This window comes from Ovis aries, chromosome 11 (genome assembly GCF_016772045.2).
Source record: "Ovis aries strain OAR_USU_Benz2616 breed Rambouillet chromosome 11, ARS-UI_Ramb_v3.0, whole genome shotgun sequence".
Taxonomy (NCBI): domain Eukaryota; kingdom Metazoa; phylum Chordata; class Mammalia; order Artiodactyla; family Bovidae; genus Ovis; species Ovis aries.
Window position 1 is genome coordinate 42151114 of NC_056064.1, and position 18450 is coordinate 42169563.

General features: G+C 46.2%; 1 protein-coding gene across 16 annotated transcripts in view; it reads right to left on the reverse strand.

Annotated features, from left to right (window-relative positions):
• STAT3 (signal transducer and activator of transcription 3) overlaps positions 1-18450 on the reverse strand; it is a 75063-nt gene that overhangs the window by 2493 nt on the left and 54120 nt on the right. For 4 of the 16 annotated variants that reach the window (XM_060395620.1, XM_060395617.1, XM_060395618.1 and 1 more), the window contains 17 exons: positions 18117-18212; positions 17863-17944; positions 17572-17666; positions 17238-17389; positions 15070-15228; positions 14834-14926; positions 13898-13957; positions 11234-11263; positions 11040-11133; positions 10888-10935; positions 8883-8966; positions 7922-8020; positions 7680-7815; positions 6719-6771; positions 6382-6476; positions 6116-6255; positions 4910-5818 (listed from right to left, as the gene is read on the reverse strand). In XM_060395620.1, the coding sequence (XP_060251603.1) occupies positions 5193-5818; positions 6116-6255; positions 6382-6476; positions 6719-6771; positions 7680-7815; positions 7922-8020; positions 8883-8966; positions 10888-10935; positions 11040-11133; positions 11234-11263; positions 13898-13957; positions 14834-14926; positions 15070-15228; positions 17238-17389; positions 17572-17666; positions 17863-17944; positions 18117-18212 (2142 nt within the window). In that variant the 3' untranslated portion in view covers positions 4910-5192. Of the gene's footprint in view, positions 1-824; positions 938-1233; positions 1277-4605; positions 4819-4909; positions 5819-6115; positions 6256-6381; positions 6477-6718; positions 6772-7679; positions 7816-7921; positions 8021-8882; positions 8967-10887; positions 10936-11039; positions 11134-11233; positions 11264-13897; positions 13958-14833; positions 14927-15069; positions 15229-17237; positions 17390-17571; positions 17667-17862; positions 17945-18116; positions 18213-18450 lie in introns of those variants that run through there. The other 12 variants (XM_060395625.1, XM_015098787.4, XM_042255963.2 and 9 more) reach the window with 8 other exon arrangements.

Genomic DNA, 18450 nt, shown 5'->3' on the forward strand with positions numbered 1-18450 from the left:
TCGACCTCACTAGAATTGACTCAGATGCATTCTTTTTTCTGGGTGAGTCCAGTGCATTCACATATATATGTATGTACTTGTGTACAAACCACAGCTTCTTTATCCGTCCAAATGCTTATGGACATCTAGGGTTGCTTCCATGTCCTGGCTATTGTAAATAGTGCTGCTACAAACACTGGGGTACAAGTGTCTTTTTAAATTACGGTTTTCTCAGGGTATATGCGGGAAGGCAATGGCAACCCACTCCAGTGTTCTTGCCTGGAGAATCCCAGGGACGGTGGAGCCTGGTGGGCTGCCGTCTATGGGGTCCCACAGAGTCAGACACGACTAAAGCCACTTAGCAACAGCAGCAGCAGCAGGGTATGTGTCCAGCAGGGGGACTGCTGGGTCATATAGTAGTTGTATCTACATACTTTTAATGTTTTAATCATAATATACATAGTTTATTTTTAATATTATGGGAGCCAACTGGCTTACAGGATCTTAGTTCCCTGACCAAGGGTCGAACCCAGGCTCCCTGCACTGGAAGCTCAAAGTCCTAACCCCTGGACCACCAGGGATGTCGTACATTCCTATTTTACTGATACACAGAAATGCTACTATTTTGGATTTGTTGGGCTAAAGAAAATATATTTGTAAAATTAACCTCACCTGTTCCTTTTCACTGCTTTTAACCTGGCTCCTAGAAAATTTACACTGGCACGAGGTGTGTATTTCTATAGGCAAGTGCTGCTTGAGAACTTCTGCCCATCTGGGTGCCCCTCGGTTGTTTCTGTACACGGGAGCATCAGCTCAGGGGGACAGTCCAGCAACCGGATACTCACCAAACTGCCCTCCTGCTGAGGGTTCAGCAGCTTCACCATTATTTCCAAACTGCATCAATGAATCTAAAGTGCGGGGGGACATCGGCAGGTCAATGGTATTGCTGCAGGTCGTTCTGTAGGAAAGGGGGAGCAGCAGGAGGGGGAAGGGTCGGGTTGACAAGACACAATGGAGGAAAAAAAAAAGAACAGAACACACACACACAAGCCATCAAACTCTGGTCTCCAACAGAAAAAAAATAAAAGCTCAAGCTTTTTAAACACACGAGGTCACTGTGAGTTTAAATGAGTACCGAACATCCTCAGAGGGCTCCAACCCTGCTTCACGAGAGGCCTCTCACCCAGTGTCCGTCCCCAGGGATAACTGAGGACATTAGAGATGGAGGCAAAATCGGGGAGGGAAGCCACTTACGGTGTCACACAGATGAACTTGGTCTTCAGGTATGGGGCAGCACCTGGGGAGAAGAAAACTCCGCCTTAGTGACTGTGACTCTGGGTCCTGGACAGGGGGAAGCTGGCTGCCTCCCCAGGGCCAATGTGAAACTCACTCAATCCCTGAGCAGAGACAGTCTGAAGGAACCTCCATCTCCCACTGGGCTGCCCTCCCCTTCACTATAGACGCATGTTCCAGCGCTTGCAGCTGGAAGCTCGGTTCTTTCCCTAAAGCTTTTCAGCAGACTCACTCGAGCTCAGACGAGTGCCAGCCTGGTGTTCATTCTTCCCCTAGATGAGGGTGAAGAGTTTCACTGCTTGTATGTGGACTGAGGATTGTAGCCTAGCCTGGTTGTATCTCCTGGATGAGTTCCCCACAGGCAGGCCTGAGCCCACCCAGTCGGGCACCTCGTCCTGCTCAAACACCAAAGTCATGGGGTCTTTATGAAAACACAGAAGTGGCTAATGCAGTTCCAAAGCTGAGGGTGACACCTTCTGTTCCCATTAGCACTGATCTGCCTGTTACATCTTTCAGTGAGGGTATTAGTAACCCCCATTAGATAGCTACATCACAGAGAAGAGCCTCTCCGTGGGGAGAATGTCTCCGGTGTAGTAGAACTGGCTTTGGACTGAGAAGGCTAGGGCTTCGTTACATCTTCAAAACACGCTTCCAGTGCAGCGAGTTTGGGTTCCATCCCTAATCGGGCAACTAAAATCCCAAATACAGTGTGGGGTGGCCCCCAAAAGTTAATTAAAAAAATTTTTTTAATCAACTATATTTACAAGATAATAATAAAATGAGAGGGAGGAGGAGGATGGAGGGGCCCATCTTTGTCATTTGTGATTCTTCTTCTATAGTTAGAAACATGAAGATTTAAGAATTTTAACTGCTAAATGCTTATACCAAGAGGTCAAGGGGCCCCAGAGACACTGGCATGGAATTTGGGGGATTCAGGTGAACAGATCACTTAGGAAGGGTGGGGTGGGCCAGGAAAAACACGGCTGGAAAGCTTGGGGCTTGCAGAGAAACTGAGGGATCAGAAAGAATGATAATCTGAGAAAGGGCACTGCCATCGGAGTTTATTTGGGGCCAAGAAATAGATTAACTCAGTACAGAATCCAAAGAACCCTACTAAGGCAGGGTTCTGCTATCTTATAAATCCATTTGGGCCCAGGCTTGAGGGGAGCTGACTCCAGCTGACTCCCAGACACAAAAGGGTTTTAATTCTCCCAAGTGATCAGTGTTGCTGAGAAAAACAGCTCTGAGATGCCACAGTAGAAGCAAAGGAGAATGAAGATTAAAAGTTGATCTATAGCTCTGTGCAAAGTTGTAAATGTACTTCATCTAATTTGTAAGATAAGAGATCTGTCATTTCTACAGAGGAATCTTTCCCTCAAGCCATGAGGAAATAATGTGAGCTTCTAAGAAAGGAGGAGGGAAGAGTCCTGGGAAGATAAGCCATCTCCTCGAGACAATAAAACCTTCAGGATGGGAACAGAGAGGAAATGGTCAGCTACTCCACTCTGGAGGAACCCACAGGTCACCCACCGGCCTCCCCCACAGCCCCTGACGCCATCACCAGGCTCCTGCTGCCCCAGGAGACAGACAAAGCTCTTGAGTAATTAGTTCTATCTCATGACTGGCGTCTTGCCCCTGAGGAAACACTGGGTCCCCAGGCAGGAAAAGGTCTGGCCTCCTGCTCACACAGGAGCGTGAGGGAGGGTGCAGCCTCACACCAGGAACTTGGACCTTGAAGGCGAAATGAGTCGAGGGCCCAGCACTTGGACCTAATTGCCTTCTGCAGAAGGAACAGGGCAGTGTGACGGGGGCTGATAAACAGATCTCCCAACCGAAGCACAACGTGGAAAGAGAGATAAGTAGCAGACAGGAAATGAGAGTTATGCTCGCTTAGAGTGTGACCAAGACTCAACCCAGAACAAAGGAGAAAGGAAAGTCAGTTGCCAGTGAGCCCCAACTCCCTCTTCCAAGTCTCGATCTGCTTGCCCCCAGAAGTCCCTCACAGGGAATTACTGTGAAAAGACTGTGAAGGGAGCTGGTGGGTTTGTGTGGGGGAACTATTTGTTCAAAACACAGGTTTTTTCCCAAAGCTGTTAGGGTAGGGAGGCTAACTCAAAGAATCGGTTTAAACCCTTGCTGGCTCTATGATTAAGGAAAGTTCAGTAAAAACAAAGGATGGCAAATTCCAGTCTCCTTCTCAGGATCTGGCCAGAGAACCACGAGTCTGAGCCCAAACACCCATGGGAACAGGCTAGAAGGCTCCAGCCTCCATGCTGGTGATGGCACCAGAAAGCGAGGGTTTAGTATGAAAAAAACGCATGTGTAACTTACATAAGCACATGGGCTCGAGTACACTAAAAGAACATCTGAGTTTCAGCAGCTGCACATTCAAAGCACCAAGCCTAGGCCCCTCCCACCAGTTACCGTCTTCCCCTTCAGTCTCCTCTCTCCTGAGAATCTCTCTTAAACCAGGGTCCAGCGTGGCTAACACTCATTTCCTCCAGAAAGCCTTTCTTCATCCCACTTGGGCTGCTTACATTGTTCAGTGATGGGGAAAGGAAGCACTCTAGACTGAAGTCTGAGTCGCAAACCTTCCAGCATATGCTTTGCAAGAAGTGCTGTGCTGTCTGGGCATCCTGTTTCTAGAGAATTCCGCCCTCGGTTTCTCTTCGTAGTGTCTTCGGTATGTCTGGGTATGTGTGAGCTGTTTTCCCCTTTAGACCGGTGCCTCTAGTGGGGCAGAGCCTGGTGACTGATTCCTCTCCTCTCTCTAACCCCATCAGCTGCCCCTAAAGGCACTCACTATAAAGTTCTTTCCCAGAAAGAGGAATAAAGATCACCAGACTAGGCTTTCCTGGTGGCTCAGTGGTAAAGAATCTGCCTGCCAACGCAGGAGACACAGGTTTGATCCCTGGTCCAGGAAAACTCCATATGCCTCAGAGTAACTAAGCCTGTATGCCACAACCATTGAGCGTGTGGCTCTAGAGCCTGGGAACTGCAACTACCGAGCCCACCTGCTGCAGCCACTGAATCCTGTGTGCCTCGAGCCCATGCTCTGCAACAAGAGAAGCCACCGCAACGAGAAGCCGGCGCACTGCACGTAGAGAGTAGCCCCCGCTTGCCCCAACTACAGACAAGCCCATACAGCAGTGAAGACCCAGCACAGCCAAAAATAAAAAGAAAGAAAGAAAAACTATAAAAAGAAAATTCCCTAAAAAGAAAGAAAAAAAAAGATCACCAGGTTCTTCAGGCATTTACCTACCTGTCCCCCAAGGATCCTACTCTTTCCCACTTCTCCCCAGAACCAAGTGGCTGTTGTGGAAAATCAACAACTACCTGGGTCAGCTTCGGGATGCTCCTGGCTCTCCGGCCGACAGTACTTTCCGAATGCCTCCTCCTTTGGAATGTCAGGGTAGAGATAGACCAGCGGAGACACCAGGATATTGGTGGCATCCATGATCTTATAGCCCATGATGATTTCAGCAAATGACATGTTGTTCAGCTGCTGTTTGGTGTAAGGTTCCACTGACTGGATCTGGGTCTTGCCTGTCATGGGATATGGGAAGAGAAGACTCAGGTGATCTTAGAGAAGACTGCCTGATTGATTTTCCCTTGAGGGGGAAAGGCTTATACCAACCTAGTGTTCGAGACCCTGAATATTCTGCCCAGTCGTCTGGCGCTGTGGAAATGTTCAGCTGGCTTCGGGAGAAGCTATTCAGCTGGGCCACAAGTAACATACTTGAGTAATTACTTTCATAAGATATACGAACAGAGTGGGTAAGAAAGGAGATGAAGAATACAATTTAAATAGCAAATTTCAAAAAAAATTACCAATTTCTAGGCAAATATTAGCCCCCTGATGGAAGCCTCTTGATGAAAGTGAAAGAGGAGAGTGAAAAAGTTGGCTTAAAGCTCAACATTCAGAAAACAAAGATCATGGCATCTGGTCCCATCACTTCATGGGAAACAGATGGGGCAACAGTGGAAACAGGGTCAGACTTTATTTTGGGGGGCTTTAAAATCACTGCAGATGGTGATTGCAGCCATGAAATTAAAAGACGCTTACTCCCTGGAAGGAAAGTTATGAACAACCTAGATAGCATATTCAAAAGCAGAGATATTACTTTGCCAACAAGGGTCCGTCTAGTCAAAGCTATGGTTTTTCCAGTGGTCATGTATGGATGTGAGAGTTGGACTGTGAAGAAGGCTGGGCACCGAAGAATTGATGCTTTTGAACTGTGGTGTTGGAGAAGACTCTTGAGAGTCCCTTGGACTGCAAGGAGATCCAACCAGTCCATTCTGAAGGAGATCAGTCCTGGGTGTTCTTTGGAAGGAATGATGCTAAAGCTGAAACTCCAGTACTCTGGCCACCTCATGCGAAGAGTTGACTCATTGGAAAAGACTCTGATGCTGGGAGGGATTGGGGGCAGGAGGAGGAGGAGGAGGGGATGACAGAGGATGAGATGGCTGGATGGCCTCACCGATTCGATGGACATGAGTTTGAGTGAACTCCAGGAGTTGGTGATGGACAGGGAGGCCTGGTGTGCTGCAATTCATGGGGTTGCAAAGAGTCAGACACGACTGAGCGACTGAACTGAACTGATTAGCCCCTTGCGGGGAGCAAAATAAAACTGGCAAACCAATCCTCCAGCTGGAAGAATTTAGAGAAGCCAAGTCTTCCCATCTCATAAAACTGATCACCGGGTACCTTCCAAGTCTGAGGCAGGGGAGTGCGAGGCCATCCCCGCCCACAAGGGGGCAGCAGGTGCCTGAAACTAGCAGCAGCCAAGGCCAGCCACAGCCGTGCTGGCCACCAGTTGGGGTGCGGAATCGCTAAGCTTACCGCTGATGTCCTTCTCCACCCAGGTGAAGGTGACTCCTCCTTCTTTGCTGCTTTCACTGAATCTCAACAGGAAGGTGCCTGGGGGCTTAGTGCTCAAGATGGCCCGTTCCCTCTCCTTGCTGATGAAGCCCATTATATACCTGGAGACAGAGAGGAGCAACAGCAAGGTTGGGGCTGAGGGACCTCTGGTATGCAGCCAGCCTGCTGGCAGAGTAGGGGACTTGTCACCCCTGTGTGTTCTGTCAGACACAAGAGTTCCAACCTACCCTTCGTTCCAAAGGGCCAGGATGTACTTTTTCACCAGGTCAATGATGTTGTCCAGCCAGACCCAGAAGGAGAAGCCCTTGCCAGCCATGTTTTCCTGGAGAAAAGAGTAATGGGAAAGCTCAGTTCCCCACCTCCCTGGGCTCTTCCTTTAAGGGGGTGAGGTGCCACCAAAATCCTCAAGCCCATCTACCCTCAGGCAGGTCCTCTTGGCCGCCAGACCAAGAGTCCGGGGCCTTCAGGCCCACTGCCCTCCACAACATCCCCACAGCTAAGTGTCCCTGCCCCCTCCTCCTCCTATGAGGCAGCCTCATGGATGGAGTTCACACGGTGGCTTACTTTGCAAAATTTAGCCCATGTGATCTGACACCCTGAATAGTTCACACCAGGTCCTGAAATTAAAAAAAAAAAAAAAAAGTCATAGGATTTGCAGTTTTAAATCCAGATCTTTCTTCAAATAGAACACACACACAACTGTCCCACAACATGCCCTGAAACTTGCTCTTCATGTATTTGAATGTTGCCACTGTTGCGTGCATACATATGCACCCCTCCCACACACCCAATCCCATCATTTGATGCCCCCTAAGTTGTTGTTCAGCAGAGGTGGTAGGTGATATATCAAGTCCTTGCTGCCCTTTCTAGCCTCGTGTGGCAGTCTGGGGATCAGCAGAACACACTAAGAAGCTGACAGCTTGAGTTACAGGGTCACGTTTAGTCATGCATGTTCAGGCGCTCAGTCATGTCTGACTGTAGCCCTACCAGGTTCCTTTCCATGGGATTTCCCAGGCAAGAATACTGGAGTGGGTTATCATTTCCTCCTCCAGGGGATCTTCCCGACCCAAGGGTCAAATCCAAGTCTCCTGCATTGGCAGGTGGATTCTTTACCATTGAGGCACCTGGGTAGCCCATGTTTAGTGGCAGCGCAGGACAAAGCACAGATGGCACGTAAAACATTCTAAGACTTTTTTCTTCCAGGAAAAAAAAATAAAAACAAGCTACATTTTCTTGAAGAAACAGACAGGGATGCCAAGCCTTTAGCTCTAACATACATTTAAAATACCTTCCTAAGGCTGGACAAAGTACCCAGGGAGACAGCCACCAACAGAAAAGAAATCTGCCTCCCGTCTCATAAAAGTGATCACCAGCCGCAAACCTCCGCTGCGACCTGACTCCAGGGCCTGCTGGAGCACACGTGCTCTGCCCAGCGCCTTGCTCAGTCAACTCTCCTCAATGAACAGCCCCACGAGCCAGATTCCTTTTACAAGGAGAGCAAAGGGAGGAGAGGTCAAGGGCTGACCTAAGAGCTTCTCCGCCAGCGTCGTCAACTGCTCGATGCTCAGCCCGCGCTTGGTGGTAGAGGAGAACTGCCAGCTCAGCACCTCGGCCACTTGATCCCACGTTCCGATCGGGGGTTTGGTGAAAAAGTTCACGTTCTATTGGAAATGACACATTCGCTCCTTTAGATGAAAGGGTGGCGCCTGCTGGGCGGCAGCCCCGAGGCACCAAGGAGCCTCCGGAGAACCCGGGCCCCCGACTCACCTTGGGGTTGTTGGTCAGCATGTTGTACCATAGGATGGACGCCCAGGCGTTGGGCATCTGACAGATGTTGGAGATCACCACCACTGGCAATGAGTGCGTCTGTGGAGGGAGCGGGCAATGATTTGGGGAGGCAGAGGGCCCTTGAGGCTCCAGAAACCTCTTCACCCGCATCTCGCAGGGTTCGAAATAAAAGGAGAGGTCGTGGAGTACACTTGCTGCCAGCCCTCAGGAAGCGGTGGGGCCCGGTCAGCTCGACACCCAGCGTGGAGAGTAGGCTGAACTCAGGGGCTGTCTGAGTATCACCAGGAATTTATAAAGCTGACTCCTCACAGTGGACTCACAGTCCACAGACTCCCCATTTATAAAACTTGGAAGGCATTCACGAATTGAAGCTGTGAAAAGAGTGCAAGTTGCTCAGTAGTGTCCAACTCTGCGACTCCATGGCCTATACAGTCCATGGAGTTCTCCAGGCCAGGATACTGGAGTGGGTAGCCTTTCCCTTCTCCAGGGGATCTTCCCAACCCAGGGGAATCGAACCCAAGTCTCCCACATTGCTGTACTGAAGCTGTATCTGCCCATTTAATAGAGAGGTCCCAGGAATCAAAGACTAGGGTTCTTGCTTTTTCAGGTGTATCTTTAATTTAAAGATCAAGAAAGTTGGGGAAAGAGCAGGTAAATGCCGCGATTGTTTGAAAGACTATTTTGCCCAAACTGTATAAAGTTGGCTATAATCAATTCCTAAATACAAGTTTTTACATCAAGTTTGCTGGAACCTGAGTAGACACGTATCTTCTAAGCACTCAGGCAAGATACTAACGAATTCTTGGAGAAAAAGAAGCAAATGTAAACACAGTGCTGAGTAAAGAGTCATCATTCCACCTTCTGGAGTGAAAACCCTGACTAGAAGCCTCATCCTGAACCATCCTGCAGGCAGTTCTACCCAGTTCTGTGCAGAACTCACCTCCAGGTCGATCTTGAGGCCTTGGTGATACACCTCAGTCTCAAAGGTGATCAGGTGCAGCTCCTCGGTCACAATCAGGGAGGCCTACAAGAATGAGAAGGATGCCTTTCCTCAGAGAGGATGGCATTGAGTCCTGGCAGCCTTCACTACACCGTCCTGAGGTGCAATCCGCCCGGTGGCCATGGATACAACTGGAGCACATGGTCTTGCCAACTCTCCGACTCGCCAGTGCTTTCATCTACAACCTGATCTCTTACCGGCTTTATGATGATACTATGGAGATCCGACTGCTCATGGATAAAATGGGAACAGCATAATGGCACAAGAGTGAACACCCCCAGTTTAAGGCAGAGACCATCACCACGGAGGTTCTCTCAGTGCCCTTCCCAACTCCATCCCTCCCTGAGCCTCCTACCTCAGAAGTGCTTGCTATTTTGTCTTTTGAGTTTGTCATTTCCTAGCCCTTCTTTATGGTTTTCTTGCATTTATATCTCTAAACAATGTATGTGTTGTTTAATTTGGGGGGGGGGTTGTGAATCTCATACATATGGAAGTATACCCTGTGCCTTCTTTTGTGACTCGCTTTTCACACCTATGTAATTGTGTACACCTGCAATTTATCCATTTTCATAGCTGTATAGTATTCCATCACCTGCCTATACCACAGATCACTGATCCACTCTAGTGCTGTTGACATATGGGTTGCATTTAGGGCTTACAATTAGGCTATTGGGACATGAAATGTATGTCTCCTGGCACCAGCAAAGATTTCTCTACTGTTAAATCCTGAGAGTGGCACTGCTGGTATATAGGGTATGTTCATTTTCATAATGCCCAGTTGTTTTTCAAAGTGATTGTAACAACTGATACACCAGCAACATAGCGACTATTTTGAACGAGAACTGTCAGTGAATTATTAGAAATTCCAATTCATATTTTAAAATGTCCTTTCTCTCATTACAAAAGAAATACACGTGGTAGACATTCCTCTGGAATTTTGTAATGCAGACATGAATGGCCAAAAAACAATTATACTAGTATACTACTCAAATTACTTTGCATTTTTTTTCTCAATAAATATGCCACAACCTCACTCTTTAACTGCTGTCAAGTCTTATAGATTCAGTTTGGTTTTTTTTTAAAGGCCCGCTACATTCTAGAGAAGAGGGTAAGAATGGCTCAGGAGACAAAAAGAATAGGGTGTCACAATTATATAAAAAAGATTTAAAACCAGTGCTTGGTCACATTTACTTTCTCTTTTTTTAAGTTTATTCTTTTTGGGGGGGGGCCATATAGTTCGTGGAATCTTAGTTTCCCAACCAAGAATTGAACCCAGGCCCATGGTAGTGAAGGCCCCGAGTCTTAACCACTGAATCACCAAGGAATTCCCTTAAGTTTATTCTTAACATTAAGAATCCAAGAATCTGAGTCAATGGGAGACAGAGAAGAAACAAGGTAGGTAAAGAACAAGAGAGTTTGCTGTTTCTCTTTTGGTAAAATGTTTAACTTGGATGTGTTGAAACCCATCCCACCTCAGTGACCAAAAGAGAGCATCAAAAGCTGAGACAATCCGTGTCAGTGCACAGAAGTTGGAAGGGGAATTTGGAAAGTCCCAGGCATGGCGGAAGGCTCCTTTTCTACCAAATGGGTGTGGGCAAGGGACTTTACACTCCTTAAAGATGAGCTAACTCTCCGGACAATCAAGGAAATGCACTGAGCCAGAACTCCTCCAAGGCATGTGTGACTACCCATGCGCTGGCTGGCAGTGACTGCAGCTGAAACAGCGGGTAGGCGTCTCTACTTCTGGGCAGTAAGGAGGCTCTTTTTCTTTCCTTTTTATAAAAGTTTCAATCTTTCGGCTGCAAGGCACGTGAGATCTTAGTTTCCTGACCAGGGATCAAACCCACACCCTCTGCATTGGAAGCATGGAGTCTTAACCACCAGGGAAGTTCCTATGGAGGCTCTTTTTCTCTCCCGCTCAGCTACCATCTCCGACAAAACTTACGTCACAATTGGCTCGGCCCCCATTACCGCATCTCTGCTCTCTCAGGGTCTATAAGAAAAGCAAAGAGCATCCTCCGTCAGGTAAGGCTCTCCCCAAGCCCCGCCCCCTGCCAGAGGCCCTGAAGAAAGGGAGCCCAGGCTTCTCCCATGTACCAAGTGCTTGAACTCTGCTGAGAGGCTGCCATTGTTAGACTCTTCCATGTTCATCACTTTCGTGTTTGTGCCCAGAATGTTAAATTTCCGGGACCTGAATCACAGGAGGAAAAGACCAACCACGTATGTGACCGAATGGCCAGGGACAAAGTTAGATTATACAGAACAGAAGGAAGCCTGTATGCTGAACTTACCCTCTGAGAGCTGCAACATCCCCGGAGTCTCTGTTAAGAACATAAGCCAGCATTAATAAAACAGGCCCTGAGTCTCTTTGAAAGTCCACGTTGAACACCTATCATTTACTCGGATGGAAAAACTGCTGTTCTCCTGGGGATTTCTGTCGAGGACTCAATTACATGGTGTATGTGAAACCTAACATCCCTGTACATGCTCAAATAGAAGACACAGCTGGTTCCCCACCCAAGCTCTACTCCCCTCTTCCTAACAGAACCTTGACTCCATCAAGTATCTTTCCCATCCCCACTTCCAGGGAATCCTGCTCACTAAGCCCACAGAACCGAGCATGTGCACAGTGTTGGTCCAGGAGTGAGGCCAGGACCCACACTGTCTCAATCAGACGGGGAAGGAATTCTCCCTCAGGCTAGATTTACATTCTGTAGCTTCAGCTGCACATCAGCAAGGAGACACGTAGCCTTTACTACAAGCAACCATGCTGCAACCCAGAAGGAACCCTAGAATGCCTGTGCTTCTTATGGTGGCAGAGAAGAGAGACGGAAAGTTCTGGATCCTTGGTGACAGGAATTGAGTCACTGATCTCACCACCTGGAACTTGTTCTAACTTTGCATTTCCAGTTATACTGGGTTGCAAATTTCCTTATTACTGAAGCCACCCTGGGGTTTCTGTAAAGGTCTACTGTTACCTGCAACTCAGAGTATCCCATCGATATAGCTGGAAATATTCTTCCCAGCATGTTCCTTGTCTTTTAACTATGTTTTTGAGTATTTCGTTTTTTACATAGGCACCATTTCTGTGTTTTCTTTTTAATATTATTTTAGTACTGTTTTAGAAGTCCTTCTCCATTGCTATATATCCACATATGCTTTCAGAATTAATAATATCTACTACTTGTTAGATAGTGCATTCCATGGGAGTTTATAGATTAAAATGGACCAACTTTTAAACCATTTAGAAGATATCTTTCCATACATTACATTTTATGTCTTTTGGGGGCCACTTGGCTTGTGGGACTTTAGTGGCCCAACCAAGGACTGAACCTGGGGCCTCAGCAGTAAAAGCTTGGAGTCTTAACCACTAGACCACGAGGGAACCTCCCATATATCACATTTTAGAACTTAAATCAAGCCCCCGTTATCAGAAAGTTTTCCCTCATGTGTAGCCTATATTTATTTATTTTATATTATTTATTTGTATTACAGCTTTGATGTATAATTGATGAATAATAAACTGTATATGTAAAATGCACAAGCTGATGAGGTCTGATAGATGTCACACACCTGCGACACCAGCCCAATCAAGGGACTGAATGTATTCAGCAATCCCTCATCCCCAAGTTTCCCACCTCCCTTATGCAACCCATTCCCCAGGCCCTCACTCCACCCATCCCTGTCTCTAGACAACCAATGATCTGCTTCCGGTCATGACAGATTTACTTACACTTCTAGAATTTTATTTAATTACTCTTTTTTCTCGGTTTGGCTTCTCCCTCTGGGTATATTTATTTTGAGATTTATCTGCATATTACATATTTTGATACTCTATTTCTTTTTGTTGGTGAGTAGTATTTCCCTTGCATGGATATACCACGAACTCATAGACACCCATCTATCAGTGAAGACTCCTGTACCACCCTTTGTGTGGACATACACTTTCAGTTCTCTTGGATGAACACCTAGGAGTGGAGTGGTTGGGCTGTAGGATAGGGGCAAGTTTAACTTTTCAGGAAACTGCCAAACTGTTCTCTAAAAGTGGTTGCCATTCTACTGCCATTACATGACACATTTGCTTATTCATTTAAAAAATCTTAATTAATTAACTTATTTACTTATTTATTGCCTGTGCTGGGTCTTTGTTGCTGTGCTCAGGCTTTCTGTAGTTGCGGTGAGCAGGGACTACTCTCGAGTTGTAGCTCACAGGCTTAGTTGCCCCTCAGCATGTGGAATCTTCCCAGACCAGGGATCAAACCTGTGTCCCCTGCACTGGAAGGCAGATTCTTAACCCCTGGACCACCAGGGAAGTCCTTGCCTATGCTTTTAAGATACATCTAGAATTTATTCTGATGGTCAGTTTTTTTTAGTGAGAAGGTGATTTTTTATGCTAATTCATGGTTAAAGTCATTAATTTTTGCTTATTCATTTATAAAACCTACCACCTTCCTCAAGTCCCTGGCTGCATAACTATTTTCTAGTTCATTCTCATGGAATTTCCAGATGAATAATTATATCACCTACATTTTCTCTTTCCTAATGTCTTCAGAGGGTAAGTGCATTTTAATTTTTTAAAAGGTACTGTCAAATTTGGAAGAGGATTCCATTATGTGGTAAAGTGTGGAACAACAACTAAAATCAATTTTTCCATATATTCTCAATTTTACATAATAGGCACAAGTTACATTTATAAGTGAAAAAACAAAGAAAGAGGGACTTGAGGTCACAATGGCAATCACAACTCAAATCGCTACCGCCAGCTTCGTGGTTTTGTTCAGGCACGTAAATGACAATGTACAGCAAGGCTTTTGAAAACTTGAAAAAAAAACCCGAAGATCTCTGAATATAGATAAAGCCTCTAAGTTCACATGATGTCTATCAAAGTTCTCGTTTCTCTGTCCCTCATTTGAAGAAAAGGAAGAAAAAAAGGAGCTAAGATAAAGAGTACTTACTTGTCAATGCACACTTTAATTTTAAGTTGATAATTTAGCTCAGGGAATTTAACCAGCAATCTATGTCAAAAAAAAAAAAAAAAAGAGGAAAAAAGTTTCAGAGCAAAGGAAAAAAAATCCAGTTTTAAAAAACAGCCACTAGGTTCCCCCAGCAACTTCTAGTTGAATCTAAAATTCATAACTCTTCAATTCTAAAGAGATGAATCATAATCCCAAATTTTTCTTCCTGCCAGTGCTTCCTTTCATTTTAAGCCAAGCATCACCCCCTTCAGGCCAAAAGGGACTGAAAAAAAAAAGCCTAAGAACTAAGAACTTGGACAAAGTTATGAGAGACACACAAAAGGATAATGAAAGCCATATCATGAAAAACATTACAGGAATACATGCTCTGAAATCGGTATTCTTTCTATTAGACCGGAAACCCAACAGCGTACTACCTTTCTGAGGAGGGAAATTTCACTGCAGAAGGGCAAACCCCAGCTTACCTGTTCTGACTTGAATGTGAAAGTAATTCTCTACCTGCAGGTCCCCCACCCACCGGCCCTGTGACCTCTTAGTGTCTACTATCACTAAGCTTTACTCTTCCCCTTCAAATGCTCAGGAAAAAGTAGGCTCAAAGAATAGAAGATAACTGGCATTATTCTGCTCCTTTCGAATGGTACATGGAGATGCTATGACCTAAGACATTAGGCCTGGAATCAGGAATACAGTGCAACCGAATCATAGGAATATATCCAGGTAACCTCAGAGAGATTCCTGTTCTTTAGCGTTTGACAGGACAATCACAGAGCAAGTTGATATTACACCAAAAAATTCCCTATCCATCACAGTACTGCCTGCGACGGCTGTAAAGAACAACTGCCCACCAACTTTGTTCTGGCCCTGAGGGTGTCCCTTGATACAACATCTGCCAGAAGAGGAGGTGCCGCAGCCCACCTGACTTTAGTTGTGAACTGGACACCGGTCTTGATGACTAATGGCCGGTCAGGATGCATAGGCATGCAGGGCTGCCGCTCCACCACGAAGGCACTGGAGGGGACAGAGAAAGGCAGTGGGTCACACAAGACGCAGTGGGCTGGTCCCTGTCCCGTTCCTCGGAAATTGAACAAGCTCTCGTTGAAGAACATTGGTGGGGGAGGTGATGGGGGAAACGGGCAACGGCTCTATGTTACCTTTTCATTAAGTTTCTAAACAGCTCCACGATTCTCTCCTCCAGCATTGGCCGGTGCTGTACAATGGGGTCCCCTTTGTAGCTAACCTTCTGCTGCAGTTCCTCCAGTTTCTTAATTTGCTGGCGGGTCTGAAGCTGAGATTCTGCTAATGAGGTTATCCTGCCAACAGGATAAGGATGTTCTCGGTTACCTAAGTGGTTGTATATAAATGAGCTGGAGAAGGGGAAGGGAATAATACCACAGGTACTCTCATGCAGTCATCCGACATAAGAAAGGAGCATTTTTTTCATTATGGGAATATATGAGTAGCATAACATTGACCATTTCTAAATACACAGTTGAGTGGCACTAGATTAGAAAAGGGAAAATTATTTTGCCCTTTTTGTTTTTTTGGCCATGCAGCATAGTTTGCAGGATCCCCACCAGGGATTGAACCCCGGTCCTGGCAGTGAAAGTAGCAAGTCCTAACTTTGGCCTGCCAGAAGGGAACAGCTACCCACTCCAGTATTCCTGCCTAGAGAATTCCATGGACAAGGAGACTGGCAGGCTACAGTCCATGGGGTCACAAACAGTTGGACACAACTAAGCAACCTTCATTTCACTTCCTAAAAGTTTACTTTTCAAAGAAGGAGGCAGACACAGAGGAAGACGTGCCAAAACTTACACCACTAGGAGTGAGGTAACCAACGGAAAGTTAACACATTAGAACATGAAATATGGGATTTGGTGCTCACTTTCTTCAGCCTAACTTGTTTTTGTACCAAATGTGAGTACTGGGGAAACACAGGATATCTGACAGCCCAAAAAGATAGGTCTGAACAGCTCTGTCCCTCACTGTCTATGCAAGCTTGACCAGGTCCCTTCACCCTCGTGGGCCTTGATATCCCCTTGCCTGAGAGACAGGGTTGAACTGCACGATCCCCAGGAGCCCTCATCTTCCATGGATGACTGGATGTGACATTAGTTTCCAAATATTGATAACATGCATACAGAAAAAGTAGACAGGGAGACAAAGGCTGATTATGTCTGCCCCCAAGGAGGGAGAATATCAGTGGCTCTCTCTGATGGTCCCCCACTAGTTTAGTAAAGACCCCAAAGAGACAGAGTGGAAGGCAAGGGGTGGAGAAGGACAGCACCAGGACTCCTGAGCTCACAGACTCCCTTCTGGCACCTACTGGGTTGGCCAAAATGTTTGCTTGGTTTTCCCATAAGATGTTATAGAAACATCTCAATACATTCCTAGAACTTATAAGTTATTTGGTTCCCTGATTAGAAAGCATTTAAAACTGCTTTCAATCAATGAGCAAAGCTCAGGGTTAGTTAGATGAACAAACAGGCATCTCATGTAGAGCTATCCTAAATTTCCAATTTCACGCTCTGTGTATCCTGGGTCAAGGTCAAGTTTCTCCCAGTTTAAGCTGGTACAACATATTGAGTATCGGGGCCTTGGACATCAAGGGGGCTCAATCAAGATTTTCTGAGTGAATCAAAGTAAAAGAAGAGCATATAAAGAATGACCTTACAAATGTGAAATGTACAGATTTCTATCTTTATATGTGTATATATATAATAAACATGCAGAGTTCGATCTTTGTATGTATATATATAATAACAGATGTCTGGAGTGACGGTCACCAAATGTTTAACTCTAAGTACCTCTGCATGATTTGATGTTTAAAGTCTTTTCTGCTGTTTATTAACTTTCTGTATTTGAACGTTTTTCTCTTATAAAGAGCACATGTCATTTGAGAGTCTTAGAGTAACTAAAATTTAAAATTGAGTCTATATGTTTAAAAAAAAAAACCAAAACTTTAAATTAGCAAAATATATTTAAAATATAGCAAACATAAATACATTTTCATTTAAAAAGTTGTCCAAATAAAGTAAAAAGCTTTAACCCTTAGACTAAATTTGAGTATGTTGAAATCCCCACCCCTGAAATACAGTATGTACATGCTTAGTCACTTCAGTTGTGCCAGACTCTGTACGATCCTATGGACTGTAGCCTGCCAGGCTGCTCTGTCTATGGGATTCTCCAGGCAACAATCCTGGAGTGGGTTGCCATGCCCTTCTCTACTGAAATACAGTGGCAACTCTTCATGCAGCTCTGACCATAATTTAGCACAGCTCTCTGAAAAGAAAGGGGAAGCTTCTCTTCTCTGCCATACCAGTTTTCTAGCCGATCTAGGCAGATGTTGGGAGGGCCTCCAATGCAAGCAATCTGCTGTCGCCTCTTCCAGTCTGCCAATTCTTCATCCGTGAGAGTTTTCTGCACATACTCCATTGCTGACAAAAGCCCCGCCAGCTCACTCACAATGCTCTGGTTGGAAACCAAAAAACAAAGTCAGAAAACATTCTCCCAGACCGTCTCTAACCACAGACCGTCTCTCTTTGGTCAATTCCGAGAAGGAACTGATTAGGAAACAGGCAAGTTCTTCCCGGAGATGCCCAATTCCCAAAGGTGAGTGAGCCAGGCATGGGGCAGGGGTCCACTGCTCTTACGCGCCGCATCTGGTCCAGGGCAGTAAGCATCTGTTCCAGCTGCTGCATCTTCTGCCTGGTCACTGACTGGTTGTTTCCATTCAGATCTTGCATGTCTGAGAAGGAAGGAGAACCTCCGTGAGCTGAGCGAATACGCCTAGCTTCAGTAACTGGGCTCCCTTAACTGCCAGCAGCCCCTGAGCGGCCCCTCCCCTGAGTCTGAACTCAGAGTCAAGACGAGCCAGCTCTGAGACTCCAGTAACACAAACTCGCTTTATATGGGGGATTTTAATGTCTCTAATATGCACTTGCCTCCTTGACTCTTGAGAGTTTTATAGTTGAAATCGAAATCATCCTGGAGATTCTCTACCACTTTCATCTTCTGTTCTAGATCCTGTTTCAAACAAACCAACCAAAACAGAAGTAAAAACAAGGACTGCCCTCGGGAGAGAGAAAAGAAAGTTTCTGAGTAGGATTAAAATAAAGCCACAACCTCACAAAAGCTACACATGGGACCCACAGGCCACTTCCCCAAGAAAAGGCTTCCCGCCCAAGACTTGCTTTACCTGGACACGCTTGCGGACGTCCTGCAGGTGCTGCTCCAGCATCTGCTGCTTCTCCGTCACCACGGCGGCTGTGGGGTGGTTGGCCTGGCCCCCTTGCTGCCAAGACAGGGAGCATGTGCACATGAAAGCCGGAAATAGCAGGAGAAGAATATCCCTGTCTGGTCTCCATCTCCTCCATGATCCTTCCTGCTTGGCCTGAGCTGCTGCTGCCGCCACTGTGAGGAGAGGAGTGGTCCACAGCACCCGCTGCTCTCCAGGGGCTGTCGGCGCAGGCCGAGAAAGCTCTCGCACTTTCCCTTGTGTCCTTGGCTTTTTAACCTCGTGGTGGTTTAGT